Here is an 18766-nt window from a genome sequence, read left to right on the forward strand (position 1 = left end):
ATTTTTTTTAAACATTAATATTTGAAATGATGCCAAATTTACTTTAGAATCAGAAAAAAAAGTTGCACATGAAATTGTCACAGCTTTGCAGAGCAAAATATGCATGTAATATGAATATTCTTTGGTTATTATTAATCAGGGTTTTCAGGGTTGTCTTGGAAATGTTAAAATTGTGATTTTCAGACTTGGAAAATTCACTGAAATTATTACAATTTGTACTCATGCTTTAGTAGTGAATATAATTTTATGTACACTGAAAATTGTAATAAACAGAATAAGCATTTTCAGAGGAAAATACAAGAAAACTAGAGGAAAAAAATCTGTCTTTCTGCTTCCAAATTTTTATGTTTAATTCAAAGTTTTAACTGATATTTCTTTGTAATTGGTTATGAAATTTACTAGCAATTTTTAAATGTTTTTTTTTCGAATTTATTTAATTTAATTTATTATAATTTAATTTAAATAAAATGTAATTTATTTAATAGTAGCTTTTTGTACATGTGAATTTTCCATGTCAGAGTACATGTTTTCATAGTGAATATAATTTTAGTTTTCTACACTGTAAAATGATTTTTCGAAATTAAAAATAATGTATCGATTTTAAAATTTCAGATTTAATTTAATGTTTCACTGCCATTTCTTTTTAAAACAAAAAGTCTTTATAAAAGTCCAAGTCAAATGACATTGGTAAATTTAGAGGAAGTTTCGGTTTTAATGCATTGTACGTTGAGCCATTGAGAAGCATTTCTGGTTTCTGAGCCAATCACGTGTAATCATATGTAAACGTACAACCAGTACAATTAATGAATGGTGGGTGTAAAGCGTCACCGGTGGGTTTCATCTCTCTGTTGAATGACTCTCCTTTGAGAATGTCTAGACGTGTTTGGACTTGATTGCTGTTGTTTTACTTCTGATCTGAAATGCATTTAGTTGTGCCGTATGTGGGTTAAATTGAACCGCCTCTGTTCTGAAAAGGGCCGCGTTACTCACTGAACTGGTTTCTTCTGTGTCCAGAAGGACTGCAAACATTGTGAAATGGAGTGGGTGCGGTTTCTGTTGCTTTCTCTTTGAATTACAATTTCAGTCTGCGGGTTCATTTGGGAGGTGTAGCAGATGAACACACCTTCTTATTTAACATGTCATTTACATTTATGCATTCACCCGAATGCTTTTATGCAAACCTAAGAGGATTCAAGGTATACATTTAAACAGTTCATGCATTTGCTGGGAAGCGAACCCATGACATGGTATATATTGATAAATGACCTGCTTTCACGTGCATTAAACAGTATTTTTACAGCGGTAATAAAAAAACAAAAAAAACGTTATTTTAGATTGTGATTGAGATATTTAATTATAGTCATTTTAATAATTACAGTCATTAACTAGCCTATATGTAATGGTGATAGTTTTTATAAAACGCTTGATATATGTTGAGATGCTAGAGCAATATATTAGTAATCTTTTGAGTTATATTTTTAATTTTTATATTTGTCTTTTCATTTTAGTAGTTTTTGTCATTTTTTAAATTATTTTTAATATGTCTGTATTTTTAGTTTTATTTTAGTTTTTGTATTATATTATAGTTTATATAATGTTTATATTATAATAAAATAATATAATTGTGATTTTATATACTTCAAGTAAATCTAGAATCCAAACATCATAATATACAGTAATACTTTGCATAGAGGTATTTATTATTATTTTTTATTATTATTTTTAATATGTATTTTTTATTTTATTTTAGTATTAGTTTCTATTTTGTTATAGTTTATATTATAAAATTTGTAATATTATAAAATAATATAATTGTGATTTGATATACTTCAAGAAAATCCAGAATCAGAACACAATACAAAAGATACATAAAGATTTTTAGTTTAATATAGGTATTAATATTATTATTATTATTAGTAATATTATTTAATTTTTAAATGTATATTTCTTATTTTTATTTTATTAATTTTGTTATTTTTATCATTCTTTTATTAATTTTAATAAAATTAATAAATTTGTATAATTTTATTTAACTTTTAGTTTGTTTATATTATAGTTTATATTATAATAAAATAATATCTAAAATCTAGAATCAAATGCAATGATATGCAACAATATTGGCAGAAAAGGTGCATTTTTAGTATCATAGAAATATTATTATTATTTTTAGTAATATTATTATTTTTTATTTATACATCTTGTTTTCATTTAAGAAATTTTGTATGATTTCATTTTTATTATTTTGTAATATGTCTATTTGTAAATTAATTTTATACTTCAAGTAAATCTTTTTATTCTTTTTATTAAAATTATTCTTTGTTATTATCATTTTTAGTAATAACATTTTAGCAAGTTTTTATATTTATATCTCTCATTTGCATTTTAGTAATTTTGTTGTGGTTTTTGTTTCTTTTTTTTGTCCTTCTAAAATTAAGATGTCTGTTTTTTATTATTATTACATTTTTAGTTTATAATACATTATAGTTTATTTAATGATGTTTATAGTACAATAAGAGGATATTATTGTGATTTTATATACTTCAAGTAAATCTAGAATCAGAACATAATAATATACAATAACATTTTGCAAAAAAGATGCATTTTTAGTATCAATAAGGTATTATTATTTTTAGTAATAATATGTATTAAGTTTTCATATTTATATTTCAACTTTTTCTTGGAGTTTTAGTAATTTTATGTTTTGTTCTGATATTTTTCATATTTTGTCTTTTTTTAAATGTCTGTATAGTTTGTATATGTACATTTTTATTAATATTAAAATTTAATTTATATAATTTCAACTAACAATTTTTTTTTTTTTTTAATTTTAGTCAACCCTGCACATAATAACCCTGCACCATAGTACTATAAAAAGAATTTGCATAAAATATTAGATTTGTTCTTTGAGGCGTTCTGTGATTTGAATTTTTTGTATAATGATTTCTAAACTTAATAGTCTGTTCATCTTGTTGATAAATCGATTTTTTTTTATAATGGTCTGTTTGTCCTAATAAAACCTTAAAGCGAATTTATCTGTTAGACATTAAACTGCATTTCCAATAATTGTAAAGTAGTTGTTCAATAACATACAATCAATATTAAAAAAATTCCTTCACTTCCTCCACTTCGTCTCAGATCAGGGTTTATATTGCGACCGTATAGTGTCTCAGACCAGTGCTGCACTAAATGCCATCATCCGGTGTGATTCTTGAATTCCCTGTAGTTAATTTGTAAGTTAAATGTGCATGATTGAAACCACTCCAGACGTAGTTTAGTTAGTTGTGAGTCCAACATCAAGTGCATGGTTAATACATGAGTTATCCGTCCCAGAAGCCCCCTGCACATCTCCACCATCTCTGGTTTCTCCTCTAGTCTTTCTCTAATAGAGGATACTGTTACCCATAGTGCTCTAGTGAGCATGAGAGACCAAACACATGTAGTGGAGTGTAATACGACTCAATTGTGTTGTGTAAGCAGACGTGGGAAAAGTTTACCTGTATGGTGTGTTGCTAAACTGTGTGCTTTAGGGGAAGACGGACATAGCTGTTTATACAGTATATGTATTTTAAGTCTAATGTTTACTTTCCTAAAGCATTTTCCTGGTCATATTATGCACGATTCATCCATGCATATTATTTGCGAGGACTCTTCACCATTCAATCAATTATATCAAAATCTTAATATCAAGTCCAGCAGTACATTTTTAAAAGTTGCACTGAAAAAAAAAAAACAATTAGAAATTGGTAGTAAAACTCAGAAACAAAAAATAGCAAGTTATAAAGTAAACAAGGAATTTTTTAAATACATTTTTTTTTCATGATGTGGTCAAATAATAAAGTATAATTTAAAAAATAAGCATTTTTAAGATTTTATGCGCATCCTGGCCTTTTCATGCTGCATTTTTATGCAGTATATACTATATTTTGCTGAAAATATTTGAGTAGAAACAATTTGCACTCAGAAATTACTAGTATATTAATTATACATTAAGTCATTTTTGAAATAGAAAAAAGTGTAAGTTATTTATTTGCTGTTTTTTCAAATGAAGTGGTCAAATAAAAAAAAAAAAGCATAATAAAAAATGAGCATTTTAAAGATTTTGTGCACATCCTGGCCTTTTTTAAAACATTTTTTAGATTTCTCATTAACTGGTAAAATAAAAAAAATTAGGGAAAGCATAATAAAAAAAACATTTTTAAGATTTTATGCATATCCTAGCTTTTTAATGCTGCATTTTTTTATGCAGTATATACTATATTTTGCTTAAATTGTGTGGAGACAATTTGCACTCAGAAATTGCTAGTAAAATTCCAAAACAAAAATAGCAAGTTATAAATTAAACAAGGAATTTTTAAAATAAAAAAAGTGTTTTTTTAATTAATTAATTTCTTTATTTTTTCTAATTTTTCATTGAGTGGTCAAATTATATGGATTTGTAAGTGCCTGATGCTAGTGTCAGTATCTAGAAAACCAGATGAATAATAGAGTTTACTTGCCATATTGCTAAAATTAAACACATTTTCTTAAGAATTTGGATCATTATGTTTATAGTGTGTTTAGTAAATGTTTTAGAAATGACCCAATGAAAAACCAATACAATACATTATTGCATACAGTATATTTTACAAGAAAATACAACTTCAGTCTTTTTACCTAATTTTGTGTTAAATTGAATGTGTTACTTCTTGTTTCTTTTAATTAATTGGGAAATTTACTAGCAGTTTATAAGTGAAATTGTTTCTGCACTTTTTTAGTGTATGTTTGCAAATTAAACTGCAACATTGCATAAAACATTTACAAATATTAGCAATAAAATAAAACGTTATTGCAACCTAGGAAAGCCTGTTTTTCTGTGCCTTTTGTTTTTTTATTTAAAAAAAAGTTTACAATTTGTAAAAACAATTTGCACTCAGAAATTACTAGAAAAATTCAAGTGGTCAAAAAAAAAGAGAAAAAAGCATGATTAAAAATAAGCATTTTATGCAGTATATAGTAAATTTTGCTGGAAACAATAAGCATTCAGAAATTACTAGTAAATTTAAAAAACAAAACAAAAATTGCCAATAAACTTTTAAGTTGAAAAAAGTCTGATCTTTTATTTTTGTCTTTTACTTATTTAAAAATTTTCATTAAGTGGTCAAATTTTTAAACAAAGATAAAAAAGCATATTATTAAAATCAATTGCAGTGATAACTAATAGATGTAATGAACTATATAATTTAAATTTCCTTAAAACCATGCTCATTTAAAACCTTACTTATGTGATCAAACACGCAGCCTAGAAAACACTTTCCGAAGAGCTTGTAACAAACCACTTGGGTTTAAGAAGAGTGACTCAGAGATTCTTTTCCCAAGATGCCTTGTGCAAATCACTGGATTCAAATTCTCACCCATTTGCTTTACAAGTCAGGAAATTCAAATCGCAGAGTAGTCGCCTTGCAGTTCTGGCGAGCGATTTGCTTGTGTTGTGTTGGAGGGAAAGAAGATTTTACTAGTGCAACCTGAACAAGAAACATGAGTGAGACTCTCAAAAACATTTTTAACCTAAATACGTGATCACGTGCATTAAAATAGACACCAGATTCACTCGAATAAACAATCTAGAAGGTATTTGGTAAGAAATATGTGACCATAAACCACAAAACCAGTTCTATGGGTCAATTTACTTAAATTAAGAGTTATACATAATGTGAAAGCTGAATAAATGGGGACAATATTTGGCGAGATCTGGAATCTGAGGGTGCAAAAAAATCTAAATATTGAGAAAATCACCGTCAAATTTGTCCAAATGAAGTTCTTAGCAATCTATTTCAATTTGCAATTAACTTTTGATATATTTATGGTAGAAGATGATCTATCTTAATATCCTAATGATTTTTGGCGTAAAAGAAAAATCGATCGTTTTGACCCAAACAATGTATTTTTGGCTATTGCTACAAAAAATTATATATAAAAAGGTCCAGGGTGACATATTTCATCTGAATTTACTTTGCATTTAATCTCATTGCTTTCTGGAAGAAATAGAGATGTTACAAAGATCTTATTTGCAATGTTTCTTTCCAAAAAAGCACCAAAACCTCTTTGCTTTTCCTCATGCATGCATGCACCAATGCATCTAGACAATCTGATTTCTTTAAAGTGTCAAATCAACCATCATTACTTGGACGAAAATCCAACTAAGAAGTCTTGAATCAGATTGAGCCCCTGGCTCGTTTACAGCTTTGCTGCTTTCTTAGACAAATATTAAACTGAATTTATACCGATTAGTAACAGTTAGCGGGGAAAAGTGGAGCAGAACAAAGCTTCATTTGATTAAGTCCTTTAAGTTAATGCATAATTTTGACTATACATTGCATCAGTTTGATGGCCGTTTTCACTTGTCGAAGGTCAAATTTCCGACCTTTTTATTTAAAACAGGCAAAACCTTATTGATGTATTTTACTGGATGTCATATCAGTGACAGGTCATAACAAAAAACGTTTACATTTCACCCATAATTGTCAATTTTGCACTGCAACTTTTCAGTTTTACTAAATTAACAAGTGACACTGAAGCTCTTGACTCAAAACACACACAAAAAAATGCTTTTTCATGCTGATCCAGTTCAGGTTCATGGCATGCACATCCAAGAGGAAACAAACTCTATCAATGCGATTGGCTGTTTCAACTGAACAGTGAGACTATTATTTAAACACTTGCCATATTGAATACTGAATTTGTTTAAAGCATTTACAACAAGTTTACAAAACTCTGTTTACACAAGACTAGATTCATGAGCAAGTTAGGCAAATTTGTTCTGCCTGTGCTTAATATACATTATAATATGTTATTATTTATTACTGTATATTGTATGTACACACACGCACACATATACAGTTGAAGTCAAAAGTTTACATAAACCTTGCAGAATCTGCAAAATGTTAATTATTTTACCAAAAAATGATACAAAATGCATGTTAATGTTTATTTAGTACTGACCTGAATAAGATACATATATTATAAAAATGACCCTGTTCAAAAGTTTACACCCCCTTGATTGTTAATACTGTGTTGTTACCTGAATTATCTATAGCTGTGTTTTTTTTTTGTTTAGTGAAAGTTGTTCAACTATTCAACAGTTAAACTGCCTGCTGTTGTTCAGAAAAATCCTTCAGGTCCCACAAATTCTTTTTCAGTTTTTCAACATTTTTTCTGTATTTGAACCCTTTCCAACAATGACTGTATGATTTTGAGATGCATCTTTTCACACTGAGGACAACTGAGGGACTCATATGCAACTATTACAGAAGGTTCGAACGCTCACTGATGCTCCAAAAGGAATAATTATGCATTAAGAGCTGGGGAAACCTTTTAAATTTAAAAATCAGGGTTAATTTAACTTATTTTGTCCTCTGGAAAACATGTAAGTATCTTCTGTAGCTTCTGAAGGGCAGTATAAGAAAAATGTACACATCTTTATTCTGTTCAAAAGTTTTCACCCCCGACTCTTAATGCATGTTTTTTCCTTTTGAAGCATCAGTGAGCGTTTGAACCTTCTGTAATAGTTGCATATGAGTCCCTCAGTTGTCCTCAGTGTGAAAAGACGGATCAAAATCAAACAGTCATTATTGGAAAGGGTTCAAATACACAAAAATGCTGGAAAACCGAATAATTTGTGGGACCTGATGGATTTTTTCTGAAGAACAGCAGGCAGTTTAACTGTTCAGGACAAACAAGGGACTCATGAACAACTATCACTAAAGAAAAAAAAAACAGCTGTGGATCATTCAGGCAACAACACAGTATTAAGAATCAAGTGTGTGTAAACTTTCGAACAGGGTCATTTTTATAAATTCAACTATTTTCTTTTTGTGGACTATATGTAAACATCTTTTATGTGAAATATCTTATTCGGGTCAGTACTAAATAAAAAATAACATACATTTTGTATGATCCCATTTATTTTAGTCAAATAATAACATTTAGCAGATTCTGCAAGGTGTACGTAAACTTTTTTCCCTAACCACCTTTACACTGAGCATCTTCTTAATAAATAACAATCAAAGTATCTTCCACACTGTTTTTGTACACATATAACCAAGGAAAGATAAGGCCGTATGTATCTCTGTCTCTCCTGACGGCAGTGAGATGCTCGCAGGAGCTGCTTGGTCTCTCCTCTCAGGTTGCACAGCAGCAGGTGAGTGTGATCTCAAAGGGATCCCTGTGTTCTCCTTCCCTTTTTTTTCTCGAACCTTCCCCCACGTGAAAGGGTTTCCATAGCGCGGCCCTGGGCGAGACCTTAAACCCGTTTCCCGAGACCGGCAGACTTTAGAAGCACCTGCACGCTCGTGTTCACGTTACGGCAGACCCGCAGACGCTCTTTGTGGTCGTGGGCGGTTGTTTAGTCTGTTGAATGGGAGTCTTTGTTCTCGTCGTCATAGAATGGAGAGTATGCGATGACGTGTGATAATTGTGCGTCGGTTAGCGCTGTAGATCAGGATTGTTGGATGGAGTCATTCACGGAACAGGGAAGAGTTGTACGCAACTGTATTTTTCCTTTTGTACACCCTTAACTCACAAACTCGCAGATACAGCTCATAGGTGTGTGTTGTTTGTTTTTAAAACCGAAGGTCTCTTTAAAGCATTCCTGAGATACTTGATGTTACAAAGTTGGCATGCATTGTGAACTAGTTTATGGAATTGATTGACAGTTAACTCATTAACACAAGCTGTTTGTTGACAGTCAAAGGCATGTTTTTGAGCTGTTAAATGTGTAAATGGTTCAGTGGCCGACTGAAGTGTTTGTGTGTGAGTGAATGAGGTCTCGTTCTCACCTGACGTGTTGATCAGGAAATATCAGAGTGAAGTATGCTGTACTGTATTCATACTGCAGCTGCTGGAAATAGATTTAAAGGTCAAACACGTCGGCTGGGAATTTGGCAGACCCAGTTCTAGTTACATTTTTAATAAAAATCATTTGTTTTTCCATTTATCCATCTTCCATCATTCTATCTATCTTTCTGTCCTTCTATCGTTCTATCTATCATTTGTTTTTCCATCCATCCCTCATTCTATATATCATTCGATCTAGGGGTGTGCGATATGACGATTTTTGATCGTGGACGATTAAAATGTCTCCACGATCTGCTTTTGAATAAATATCGTAGTATCGTGCTACAGTGTGTCTCCGTCTTAATATACTGGACATTCACTCACGGGACACTGCACTTATTCATATTCGCGATCACAAAAGTACATTTGAATGTGCTTCAAAGTCTTGCCGGTAAAATAACGCCATTTGGTCCGCGCGCTGTTCTGGCATGCGCTTCATGAGCGCGTAAACCTGAAGCACGTGCGCTAAAAGCCTGTCAAACAGCACCTGATTACTAAACTGAGCTATCTTTCGCGTTTAATTTGCTTATACGGTCAAAAACACGCAAGGATTACATATAAACACAGTCGGTTGTCTAAAGTGAAAGTAAACAGTTAAGAGAAAAACGGATGCGCGCCTGTATAGATGCGTGCAACTCTGCAACAGAGCTAAACATGCTGTCGATTGTCATTAAAGTGACAGTACACCCAAAAATGTTGTCACTCACATGTCCTAAATCTCTATTAATTTTTTTTCTTGTGCTTAACACAAAAGAATATATTTTGAAGAATGTGGGTAACAGTAGCTGGTCCCCACTGACTTAAAATAAATAAATAAAATATATGGAAGTAACTGGGGACCCAGCAACTGTTTGGTTACCCACATTATTCAAAATAAGTTTTATGTTCAGCATGTTTTATGCTTAAAAAAATGCGAGAGTGAGTAAATGATGACAGAATTGTCATTTTTGGGTGATGATACACTAATAAAACAAAACACAAAGGAAAATCACTCACTGCTCTTGACTGAAGAACTTCAATACAGTTGCTTTAAATGTTGCTTCCATGTATAATTTATGTTTATTTATAAATTTCTTGAATGCTACTGATAAATACATGGACTGTACCTGAAAATTAAAGCACTGTTTGTTTTATTTGTATAGTATGTGTATTTGTAACATGTAGCTTATCTTTGTTCTTATTTTTTTAAAACAAAGAAAATAATGACGAAGATTTTTTGTCTTCGCCCACTTTGGCTTAAATATCTGCCATTCTTTTTATTTTATATTTTGTTACCTTGTAAGGTTTTGGTTTTAAAATAGAAACATTAATTTGGCTGTACTACTCAGACAACTTGTAAAAAAGTAAAACCAACATGACAAAGAATCGTGATAAAATCGTGAATCGTGATATTTCTTGAAAAAATCGTGATATGATATTTTTACCATATCGCCCAGCCCTAATTCGATCCTTTTATCATTCTATCATTTGCTTTTCCATTTATCCATCTATCCATCATTCTATCGTTCTATCATTTGTATTTCCATTTATCTATCCATCCATCATTCTATCTATCCTTTTATCACTCTATCATTTTGTCTATCATTTGTTTTTCCATTTATCATCCATCCATCCACCCACCCACCCATCATTCTATCTATCATTTGTTTATTCGTCCGTCCGTCTGTCCGTCCATCCATCCATTGTTCTGTTCTTCTATAATTCTGTCGTTCTATCATTTGTTTTTCCATTTATCCATCCATCATTCTGTATCTTTCTATCCTCCTATCGTATCCTTCTATCATTCTACTGTTCTATCATTTGTTTTTCAATTTATCCATCCATCCATCCATCCATCCATCCATCCATTGTTCTATCCTTCTATCATTCTATCCTTCTATCATTCTGCTGTTCTATCATTTGTTTTTCCATCCATCCATCCATCCATCCATCCATCATTATCATCCTATCTATTGTTCTATCGTTCTATCCTTCTGTCATTCTATTGTTCTATCATTTGTTTTTCCATTTATCCTTCCATTCATCCATCCATCATTCTATCTTTTTGTCCTTCTATCGTTCTATCCTTCTATCATTCTATTGTTCTGTCATTTGTTTTTCCATTTATCCATCCATCCATCATTCTATCATTCTATCCTTCTATCATTCTACTGTTCTATCATTTGTTTTTCCATCCATCCATCCATCATCATCATCCTATCTATTGTTCTATCGTTCTATCCTTCTGTCATTATATTGTTCTATCATTTGTTTTTCCATTTATCCTTCCATTCATCCATCCATCATTCTATCTTTTTGTCCTTCTATCGTTCTATCATTCTATCATTCTATTGTTCTATCATTTGTTTTTCCATCCATCCATCCATCCATCCATTGTTCTATCATTCTATTGTCCGTCCATCCATCCATCCATCCATCCATCCATCCATCCATCCATCCATCCATCCATCCATCCATCCATCCATCCATCCATCCATCCATCCATCCATCCATCCATCCATCCATCCATCCATCCATCCATCCATCCATCCATCCATCCATCCATCCATCCATCCATCCATCCATCCATCCATCCATCCATCCATCCATCCATCCATCCATCCATCCATCCATCCATCCATCCATCCATCCATCCATCCATCCAATTGTTCTATCATTTGTTTTTCCATCCATCTATCTATCGTTTTATTGTTCTATCCTTCTATCATTCTGTCATTCTATCTATCATTTGTTTATCCATCCGTCCGCCCATCCATCCATCGTTCTGTCCTTCTATCATTCTATCATTTGTTTTTCCATTTATCCATCCATTCATCCATGCATCATTCTATCTATCCTTCTATCCTATCTATTCATTCTACTATTTGTATGAATATTTATAAATGTACACATTTTACAAATTTCTTTTCAAAATTAAAAATAAAAACAACATTTTGCCCTATAATGGTTTTTACAGAGGGATTTGTTGAATCTGAAAACTACTGTAGAAACTTTATTGTTAATTGTTATTAAACACATTTTGGGACTAAACCCATTCAGAAGTAAAATAAACTGAAACCGCCGTTACATAAGATGGAGATCCTTAACAAAACCTTCTCTGATGGATCCAGAATTTCTCCAGTGGTTCTCTCAGACCTCAACTTTTCGTTGCTAAAAATGTCACTCCTGTGGCATTACATCACATACGCAAAGCGAGTCGTGGATAAACATGGGTGTGTGTTTTGCATGCTGTGTTTCTTTCTCTTTCCGGGTGTGTGCTCTGTTATGCTCTTCACACAGCTCCGCAGGCAGCATCCTGCTAAAGTGTGTGTTTCAGCGCTGCGGGCCACGTTTAATAAAAGTATTGCTTGCTAGTTTGAATTCAGTTCTGCTGTATGATTAGTGTAACTTTATCACAGGCTTCACGGGTATTTAGCTTAAGGTACATCCCAAAACATTCCACTTCCCTTTGTTTTGCATAAAATATTAAACTAAGGAAAGGCGTCGGGTTTTGTTGTTGGTGAATGTTGTCAAGCAGTACATTGTGTGATGAAAAGGAGGACATATTTAAATATTTACAGAGGGATTCTTCCCTGCAGAACTTTTCCAAATTAATCTCTAATCACACAATGCATGGCATCAGTGTCGATGCTTTAGAGATGCTTGAGCGCTCAATTGGAACATGGACACCTCAGGTTTCCATAAAACCAGAGGAGGATCAGCCTGTGATTGTGGCGCCATTTGTGTCTGAGAAACTCATCAATCATTAAAGTCAACATCAAATCAAAATTGACCTTCTCACTGTTTACTAAAGACTGGATACTTTCCTAAACTATTTTTCTGGTCTTAAAATGTAAAAAAAAAAAAATCTGTAATATATGTTTAATATTTCTTAAAATGTACGCAATGTAAGTTACTTTGGATGCATAAATGCAAATGGATTAATGTGACCCTAGACCACAAAACCAGTCATAAGGGTCCATTTTTCTTTAAATAAATAAGCTTTCCATTGATTTCGGTTGGTTTGTCAGGATAGGACAATATTTGGCTAGGATGCAACTATCTGAAAATCTGGAATCTGAGGGTGCAAAAAAATCGAAATATTGAGAAAATCACCTTTAAAGTTGTCCAAATAAACTCCTTAGCAATGCATATTACTAATCAAAACTTAAGTTTTGATATATTTACGGTAGGAACTTACAAAAAATATCAAAATTACTAGTAGATTTAACAAATAATTTCATAGAAATGGCAAGTAACATTGGATTAAACATGAAATGAATCGTTTGAAGTCCCCCCCCCCCCCCATGTAAATTATTAAATAAAATGTTAAAGTAGAAAAAGTAAAATAGTATTTTTACTAATATTCTGTAATAGTAAAAAGAATATTCTAGAAACACTAAAAGAGTAAAACATAGTCCAATAATACCTACTTTATTTACTTGATTTTGTACATGTCAATTCTTTTTTTTTAATGTAAATTATTACATATTTTATTAATTCCAGTTTTTACTTATGGCCATGTTTTTTTTTTTTTTACGTTTTTTTTTTATTACTTAAAAAAAATCATCTCTGGTCAAGCACATTGTAGTGCCATGACTAAAAAATTTAAATAATTGTATATAATTGTAATAACAAAAAGTAATACATTTAATTAAACATTACATTTTGAATTAGAAAAACTGAAAAAGTATGAAATAGCATATTAATTACATTAAAGCTTTTCTTTAGTGACACACTTTTTTCCCCATGTACATTAAAGAAAAATACAGTGCAACTTTTAGTGATTTTTAAGTGCTATTTTGTCATGTAAATTATTAATAAATTTTAAGTAGAAAAAAAACTACAAAGACTTAAATTGTATTATATATTTGTTTTATGTACTTAGAAACTTAATCTTTTACAGTTATTTCTTTTTATGTTTATTATTATTATTATTATTATTATTATTATTATTATTATTATTATTATTATTATTATTATTATTATTATTATTATTATTATTATTATTTAACCTTGACCTATGTCAGTATTTTAAGAAATCATTCTTTTATACCAAAAATATAAAAAATTCTTTACTCAAAAGCATAAAGAGCCAATCAAATAAAAACAATATTTGGCCGAGATACAACTATTTGTAATCTGAGGGTGCAAAAAATAATCAAAATACTAAGAAAATCGTTTTTAAAGTTGTCCAGATGAAGTTCTTAGCAATGCATATTACTAATCAAAAATGAAGTTTTGAGATTTTTATGGTAGGAAATTTACAAAGTATCTTCATGGAACATAATCTTTTTTTCAAATTTTTTTTTTAATCCATACATTGTATTTTTGGCTTGTTTTGTGGTACATGGTCACTTTTTTTTTTTTTTGAGGAAATGTGTGCATTACATATGAAAATTAGTATCCTCAACTGACCCAGATCTTATCAGAACTAAACAAACTGTATGTTTTACTGTCCGTGTTTGTATGGCTGCATGTTTATCTGTGGTTGTCTGTGTTTTGTGACTGCTGGTGTAGAGTGATCTGGAGTTCATGTGGTCATACCTGTCAGGGTGCAGTCCTGTGTGACGTCAGACATCAGGATTCGCTTGACAGGAAGCATTATATCGAAACCATTGAAAAGTGCTGATATCATCTGAATATCTATTTACCAGCAGCACTTTTTGTCCTGTAAAGTGTCTCTGTGTCAAAGGTAGACTCGGTTTTTGTACTCAGTTTTTGCGTAATTAATTTCATACCATTCATTGTGATCATGAACAGATGACCTTCTGCAGGATTGAGAAATATATGAAACCCCATGATGATGATGAGGAAACAGTTCAAATTTAATTGTTTGATTTTAAAGCTCTAAATAGTCAAGCCTCATCTTATCTCACAGATCTTCTTACTCCTTTTTCATCTGTCTTCTGACAGGGCTTTTTTTAGTTGTCCCTTTGTCCCTCGTTCAGTTAAAAAACAAGTGTTAATAGGGCTTTTTCAGTTGATGCCTCCGTCTTTGGAATCAATTTCCATTGGAATCGCTTAGCACCTTCGTTTTTAATTTTTAAAACATTATTTAAAATATCTCAAATCGCAAATTATTAAATATTTTAAGAATTTAACTTTTTACATATGTCAATATTTTTAAAAAATCATTCTTTTATAACTTTTTATAACTAAAAAAAATGGGAAAATGGTTTCTCATCAAGTGCATTGTAGAGCAATGACTTTTTAAAACTGAAATAATTGTATATAATTGTAATTGCAAAGAAATAGCAAGTAACACAATGAATTAAAAAATAAAAATAGAAAAACTGAAATCGTATTTTTGTCAAACATACTCTAAATATTAAATAAATTAAATATTAAATATTAATATTAAATATTAAAACTCTAAATATTGACTCTATTTTCCCCATGTAAATGATTAAATAAAAAGTAATGATCCAGAACCACTGGTTACCAGTATTGTGTAAGAGTGTTGTATAGCCAGTATTACTGTGTGTAGTGGAAAATGTGTGTGTGTTTCTGCATGGCGTTAGCAAGCCAAATCAGTGTTTTGACATGTTGCTTCACGACACGCAAATCTGCCGATTATTGTCTCTCTGTGCTTTTATCTCCCTTTTAAAAAGTCTTAAAGTACTAATTTTCTCTTTTTTTTTTTTTTTTGGAGCAGAGGGTCTCTCAGGATGAGCGCTCGAGATCGGGCCACTTCCCAGGGTTCCCTGGATGAGCCGGATGATGAGGTGGTGCCCTACAGCGATGACGAGACGGATGAAGAGTTACAGTCAGAAGATGATCTGGATCGGAGTGAAGACCAGCTGCCAGAACCAGAAGTCAGACCCCCTCCTGCAGTCGGTGAGTTTAAGGACGGATCTGACGTGAAAGTGTCCTGTTAGTGTTTGCTTTGTGTTCTGATTGTGATTCTCTTCTCAGAGCCTGGCTGGACCCTCCGAGCGAATGACAGGGAATACTGCAACCAGCCACAGTTTAAGAAGAAGGTCTTTCTGTGCATGAAGAAAAGCAAATATTCTGTAAGTAAATGCATTGTTAGTTTTAGTCAAACCTGAATTGCTTGTTTGTGGACTACCGGTTTGAAATGATTAGAATTTTTTGTAATGTTTCTGAAAGAAGTCTCTTCTGTTGCATATGTAAAAACTCTAAAAATGTCAAATATTATTACAATTCAAAATAACTGTTTTCTATATGAATATATAGTAAAATTGAATATATTTCCGTTCACCATTTTTTTTAAGCATCATTACTCTAGTCTTTAGTGTCACATGATCCTTCAAAACTAATTTTAATATGCTGATTTTTTTTGTTAAAAAAAAAAAAAAATGTATTCCAGCAAGGATACATTAAATTGAATTAAACACAAAAGTGTTATTTGAAATTAATGCTGTTCTTTTGAACTTTATATTCATCAAATATTCCTGAAAAAATGTATCACCGTTTCCATAAAATATAGAAATGGCACAATTATTTTCAGCATTAATAATAATAATAATAATAATAATAATAATAAACAGAAGATAAACTATTATTTTAAAAAAAATCCATCAACAATAATTGATAATAATTGAGCAGCAAATCAGCATATTAGAATGATTTCTAAAGGATCATGTGACACTTGAAAAAATTCAGCTTTGCAATATATACAAACAGAAAACACTTATTTGAAATTGTAATAATATTTTATATTTTTACTGCATTTTTTCAGAGAATTCAGAGAAAAATGACAAAATTGTGAGATGTAAACTCAAAATTTTAAGAAATATCTAGATTTTATATGATAAACTCATCATTGTGAACAAAGAAGTCAGAATTGTCTGATTTTTCACAATTATCTTTCAAATTAAAAAATCTTTTAAAATTCACCTTAAATCACAGAAATAAAATTACAATGTACAATATATTTAAATAGAAATATTATTATGTGACATTGTTTTTATATTATTATGTGGCATTTTTGATCAAATAAATGCAGCCGTGGTGAAAGGGAGAAACTTCTTTCAAAAACGTATAAAAAACTTAATTCTTCCAAATTTTTGACTGGTGTTTTATATGGTAAACACATGTTATATGGTAAACATTTTATTTTATTTTTAGTGCTGGACACCGAATAATCATATATTTATTTTGAATGCATAAATACACATGTATATGTTTAAGAAAAATATGTTATGATTATATATTAAATATATTAATTATAATATAATGATATAAATATATAAATGCACTGTAAATACTTTAAAATATTTATGCTGTATATGTGTCTTTATATTTACATAATAAATATACACAGTACATGTTATACATGTTAACAAAAACTTTTATTTTGGATGAGATTAATCGTTATTACTCGTTGCCCAGCACTATTTTATTTTTATTTTTATTTATTTGTATTCTTTCTTTCTTTTATTTTCTTTTATTATTATTTTTTCATTTTATTTTCTTTATGTAATGTTGTTCTTAAAGTGAGCTTGTAACCAGAAGGCTATGACACTCAACTCTACAGACTGTCCTGGTAAATACTGCGAGTATCCTCGTATAAAACCATCTGCTAATGATTTCCCATCATTTACTAAACACTAAACGGCTTGCATGCTGGAGTTTTTCACTGTTTACATCACAAACAGTGAGTGTTTGAAGTGGGCCGATGTTTTCATGTGAAACTAAAGAAGTATAAAACGGAACCTATATTTTCACTACAGCACAATCATTTTGATATACGTTTCCTCTCATAATGGTCAAACCAGAGTTTAAAAGAACATTTTTAGTTTAGTTTAGTCTGAGAGGTGAATCTGAAATGTTAATGTACATAGAGTATCTGTTTTTCCTCTGTCAAATGTTTAATTTCTAGTCAGAGAAGTCACCTTTGAATTGAAATCTGCTGAAAAACAACAACATTATCACTTACTTTAGCTTCAAAGGTGACTTTTCTGTTTATTGATTACACTCGTGGCTCATAGCTCTACTCATAATGACTTAACCAATATTGCAAGTCAGCCTTAGTATTGCAGATCAGTCTGAGGCATTTATATTTTTGGAAACGCCTTTAGGAAACAGCAGAAAATGAACACGTCATGCATTTTAGTTTGTAATTCATCTTTGTGCTCTTATCTGTTCCGCCGAGTTAAATAACTCTGAAATCTCTGGGCTTGGCCTCTATTAAGGTCTAAACGGAGAGTTTTATAGTCATTTTCTTACATAATTTACATGTTAAACACGCAACAGCTCCGTTCGGAGTGGCAGAGTTTAAGATCTTTGGTATGACAATTATCTGAAACTGGAAGAACGAGTCCTGCGTGTGTCAAATGTCCTGAGGTTTGCTGTGTATCACATGTGTTCAGCGTGAGATCTAAGCAGCGTAGGCTGGATTTGTCTTGAGGTTGAAATGTTACCCTACGAGAGCAGATATAGATGTGTTGTGATTTACATCTATGGAAATCAGATGGGTTTGGTTGCTAAAGGTATGAACGAGTGAATGGAACTGAAATAGAAAGACTGGGAAAAGGGAACTAAAATAGAAAAACAGGCAAATTAAATGCAGAGACGCATTGAATCAGACTCATGAATCTATAGCAGTGGTTTTGAATCTGTGGAAGCTTGTTTCAGTCACAGAATAAAAAATAAAAAAGGTAATTGTGACTTTTTAACTTAGGTTTTTTTTTTTTTTTTTTTTTTTTTTTTTTGGAAGGTTCAGAGTTTATGTCCCACAATTCTGGCTTTCGGGCAATTCTAAGAAAAAAAGTTGCAATTCCCTTTAATATTAATATTATTTTTGTTACTATTATTATTTTGTTAATCTTTTTTTTTTCATTTTCTGGCAGTGGAAAAAAAAAGAATTTTGAAACTCAGAATTCCAATAAAAAAGTAACAATTCTATAATAATTTATTTAAATGATATTAAATTAAGTAATAAAAATAA

The 18766-nt window shown here is 30.8% G+C and overlaps 1 protein-coding gene across 1 annotated transcript in view; it reads left to right on the forward strand.

Annotated features, from left to right (window-relative positions):
• The first annotated feature begins 15519 nt into the window (after positions 1 to 15519).
• atp8b1 (ATPase phospholipid transporting 8B1) overlaps positions 15520 to 18766 on the forward strand; it is a 19044-nt gene continuing 15797 nt past the window's right edge. Inside the window, exons 1-2 of the mRNA XM_073824058.1 lie at positions 15520 to 15690; positions 15769 to 15866. Of these exons, the coding sequence (XP_073680159.1) occupies positions 15522 to 15690; positions 15769 to 15866 (267 nt within the window). The 5' untranslated portion in view covers positions 15520 to 15521. The remainder of the gene's footprint in view (positions 15691 to 15768; positions 15867 to 18766) is intronic.

The sequence above is a fragment of the Garra rufa genome, chromosome 19 (genome assembly GCF_049309525.1).
Source record: "Garra rufa chromosome 19, GarRuf1.0, whole genome shotgun sequence".
In the NCBI taxonomy this organism is placed as follows: Eukaryota; Metazoa; Chordata; class Actinopteri; order Cypriniformes; family Cyprinidae; genus Garra; species Garra rufa.